General features: G+C 40.7%; 1 protein-coding gene across 1 annotated transcript; it reads right to left on the bottom strand.

Annotated features, from left to right (window-relative positions):
* Window positions 1-481: 481 nt before the first annotated feature.
* Window positions 482-3,754, bottom strand: LOC127203958 (zinc finger protein 431-like). Its single transcript, XM_051162900.1, has 3 exons — window positions 3,612-3,754; window positions 3,348-3,408; window positions 482-1,509 (listed from the first exon to the last, which is right to left on the bottom strand). Exons 1-3 carry the CDS (start codon window positions 3,643-3,645, stop codon window positions 636-638), a joined length of 969 nt encoding a protein of 322 aa, XP_051018857.1. The 5' UTR covers window positions 3,646-3,754; the 3' UTR covers window positions 482-635.
* Window positions 3,755-4,058: the final 304 nt, after the last annotated feature.

The raw sequence follows: 4,058 nt of genomic DNA, 5'->3' as shown, positions 1-4,058 counted from the left end.
AGTGACAAATAGAGCGACCCAGGATTGAGTTTGTGCCTGGGTGTATTTTTTTGACAACCAGTATAAGTTTTTATACATACATTTTGAAACGGGGAGGGGGCTCATGGTTACACTTCCCACAGAATAGATTCAAGGAAGTCGGTACGCAACCAAGCACATACAGTACAGGCACAGAACGCAAAGCCATTGCGTTGTCATGTGTTCGCCTGTTTGGGGCTCATATATGTGGCTCCTCCCAGTCTGCCCACATGGTTTTCAGCTGGGCACAATCAAGCTCCTGCAGGAGGGGGTTCATCTTCTAGTGGATTAACATCACCTGTTCTCTCACAAGTCCGTCCTTCTGTCCTGTATCCCACTCTCGGGATCATAACAAAACACAGGGTTCTCTCTCTGTCAATGGGGTTTCTCTTCAGCGTGTGTTGTTTTATTTATTTGGAGATGACTGTGACACGCAAATGAATACCTTCATAGGGTTTCTCTCCAGTGTGAATACTTTCATGTCTTTGAAGATGACTATATTGTGGAAAGGCTTTCCCACATTGCTTACATCCGTAGGGTTTCTCTCCAGGGTGTGTTCTTTCATGTCTTTGGAGACTATAGTGTTCTAAAAAGGCTTTGTTGCACTGATTACATTTTTAAGGTTTCTCTCCAGTATGAATTTTGTCATGCCTTCTAAGATCACTGTGATGTGCAAAGACTTTACCACAGTGATTACAATTGTAGGGTTTCTCTCCAGTGTGTGTTCTTTCATGTATTTGAAGAAGATACTTATAGGCAAAGGCTTTACCACAGTCGTTACACTCGTAGGGTTTCTCTCCAGTATGTATTCTTTTATGTACTTTTAGAGTACCGAGTTTTGAAAAGGCTTTACCACACTGATTACATCCATAGGGTTTCTCTCCAGTATGTGTTCTTTTATGTATTTGAAGAAGAGCATTATACGCAAAGGCTTTACCACATTGCTTACATTCATGGGGTTTCTCTTCAGTAAGTGTTCTTTTATGTATTTGGAGATGACTGTGACATGCAAAGGCTTCACCATGTTGAATACCATCATAGGGTTTCTCTCCATTGTGAATTCTTTCATGCCTTTGAAGATGACTGTCACGTGCAAAGGCTTTCCCACATTGCTTACATTCATACGGTTTCTCTCCAGTATGTGTTCTTTTATGTCTTTGGAGATGACTGTATTGTGAAAAGGCTTTCTCACATTGGTTACATTCATATGGTTTCTCTCCAGTATGTGTTCTTTTATGTATTTGGAGAGTAGTGTGACATGCAAAGGCTTTTCCACATTGGTTACATTCATAGGGTTTCTCTCCAGTGTGTGTTCTTTCATGTATTTGGAGACTATGGTGGTGTAAAAATGCTTTATCGCATTGAGTACATTTGTAAGGTTTCTCTCCAGTATGAATTTTGTCATGCCTTTGGAGACTACTGGGATGTGCAAAGGCTTTACCACAGTGATTACATTTGTAGGGTTTCCCTCTAGTATGTGTTCTTTTATGTCTTTGGAGACGACTGTGTTGTGAAAAGGCTTTATCACATTGCTGACATTTGTAGGGTTTCATTCCATTATGTGTTCTTTTATATATTTGGAGACGACTGTGATGTGCAAAGGCTTCACCATATTGAATAACTTCATAAGGTTTCTCTTCATTATGACTTCTTTCATACCTGCAAAGATAATTGGCACATGTGAAAGGTTTACCACAGTCATTACACTGAGGAACATTTTTATCTGTATGAATTAATTTTACAGTTTAGTCTAGATGTAAAGAGGAATCAGATCTTAAGGTTTTATCACTTTGTTTCCATCCATGGTGCTCCCCTTTGTTATGCATTGTTCTGCATCCTTGAAGACACCTGTGATGGTAAGAGCATTGATGACATAGCTCCCAGTTATAGCATCATTTTTCTATATGAGTTTTTACAGCTATTTAAAGAGAACTGAAGGAACGCAGAGCTTTACCACACTGATTGCATTCATAAATATCCTGCAGCGTGAGTGAGATGACATTTGCAAAGTAAACCAGGAAAAACAGAAGAATTTCCGCATTCCTAGTACTCATAGGGATTTTCTGCAGTGTGAGTTGGTGGATGTAGTCCCAATGAAGTTGGAAAACCAATTGATTGTAAACTTGTATCCACTAAGAAAGTCTACACAAAGTGAGGGCTGCCACATATATTCTAATTATTCTGGGAACAGAGAGATGTGTTGCTTCTTCCAATATCCCTAGACTCACATGGCGTGTATCAATTGTGACGTGTGCTACACCTATTGCAAAAAGAATAACAAATGAGAGGATTCCACATTGTGTTGACATTTTGTCTTTTTGTTCCTTATAAAACTGTGAGATAGGGACTAAGGTTCCTCCACAACAACTTTCTTGACACTCATACACTGCCTCTCTCACTAAACTCAGCAACGCTACAAGGATAGGAGTGTCACCAGCTTTACTATGGACTGTTTGCTAATTAGAAGGCTTTGGACATAGACTTATCACCTATGGACTGTGTATGGCTTTTGCAATGCCTGAGTGGTATGAGGCTAAACAGACTGGCAGGTCTACAGCATAGCTCTAATGGAGCTATGATCCACACAGTGATATCACTTAAGGCACTGCTTTTTCCTTGGCTTCTTTCTTAGATGAACGCCTTTCAAACTCAACATCAGATACTTGACATCAGGTACATGGTTTTGTGAGAACTTAGTAATTGATGGGGGCGCTTTCAGCAAATATGGCCATTTGGACCTCCTGTGTTCTGCTTGACAAAACCTCTCCTGCTCCCTCCCTTTCGGTGACCTCTCGGAGAACTCTCCAGGAGACCTCCTGTCTTTAGCTTTCTCAATAACCAGATATAGATCTGTTTCACCTAGGTTAGCTCCAGTCCTGCTGTCCCACGCTTCTTGGAAACAGCCAGCGCAGGGCTACCTGACCATGAAGGGAACATGGTGCGATATGCAGCAGCAGGGGGCTGCCCTCGCTCTCACCCTAGCTCCCCCTCTGCCCCCACCCCACATTGTGACTTGTGCTTATAAGCAGCCTGAGAAAAATAAAATTTTGTCAGTTTGATCAGATTCTTTGACTTGCTGTCCGTTCCTTGCGTCTCTTGTCCCTCCCCCACCCCATTCTCTCCCTAGGGGTCCGAGGGTCTCAGTGGACTGTCCGGCGGGTCTGGACAGTTTTGTGAGAATTTAGTAATCATCAATACACTTAAAGCAGTGGGGTATTGGGGGGATTGTTTGTTTGTTTGTTTTGCACTGCTGCTTTTCTTGAAAAATCCCAGGACACATTAAAATTTCTTCAGAGGCATATTTGTATTAGCTCGCACATGAAAATTACCTTCCATGTCTTCTAGAACTTTGACAATGTTCTTCAATATTATGGTCTTCCCAATTGTAGCCTAAAATATAATACCAGAAAATACATGATGTATTATTGGAAATTAGGCAAAATTTAAGCTACTATCTTCAGTGAACCTCAGAACCATGCCTCATTTACTCTCCTCATTCTCCCTTGTTCTCAATTGAAACTACAGAAGAGCATCAATAACCAAGAAGCAGTTTTCTCCCTTATTTTAAAACACAAAAGAAAAGTCAGTCTTACCTACAGCAGTGAGGTTTCTGTAGGTCTCCAGCATCACCTCTCTGTAGAGACTCTTCTGGGAAGGATCCAACAAAGCCCACTCTTCCCGAGTGAAATTCACATGTACATCTTCATAGTTCACGGCACTCTAAAATGTCCCACACATGTGTTCAACAGACAGCACATAACTAACAATACTGTACATATATACTTCATTGACAATATATTCATATAATTCTCGTGCTTCCCACACTTATTCCCTGAAACAGAAGTTATAAAGTAATCACCAATCATTTCAGAAGGAAACTGAACAATGAGGGTCACCTACGTCATTTCTTCAGTCTTTGAACAGGATATAACCTTGTAAGAGAAATGCCAATTAACAGCCATAAAGAAAGACAAGCAGATAGACAGTACTGAGCAAACATCACAGAAATTGTATGAACAATTACTAACTATAAAAAGTTA

The sequence above is a fragment of the Acomys russatus genome, chromosome 19 (assembly GCF_903995435.1).
Source record: "Acomys russatus chromosome 19, mAcoRus1.1, whole genome shotgun sequence".
Lineage (NCBI taxonomy): Eukaryota > Metazoa > Chordata > Mammalia > Rodentia > Muridae > Acomys > Acomys russatus.
This window is presented reverse-complemented; position numbering and strand designations above follow the sequence as displayed.

What these genes read in the sequence shown, in the direction of transcription:
- LOC127203958 (XM_051162900.1), bottom strand. Translation starts at nt 3,645, where the DNA reads ATGCTGGAGACCTACAGAAACCTCACTGCTGTAG. An exon ending in CAGAAACCTCACTGCTGTAG is followed by an intron (nt 3,409 to 3,611) that starts GTAAGACTGACT and finishes ATTATATTTTAG; the next exon opens with GCTACAATTGGGAAGACCAT. An exon ending in AGTTCTAGAAGACATGGAAG is followed by an intron (nt 1,510 to 3,347) that starts GTAATTTTCATG and finishes TCGTCTCCAAAG; the next exon opens with ACATAAAAGAACACATACTA.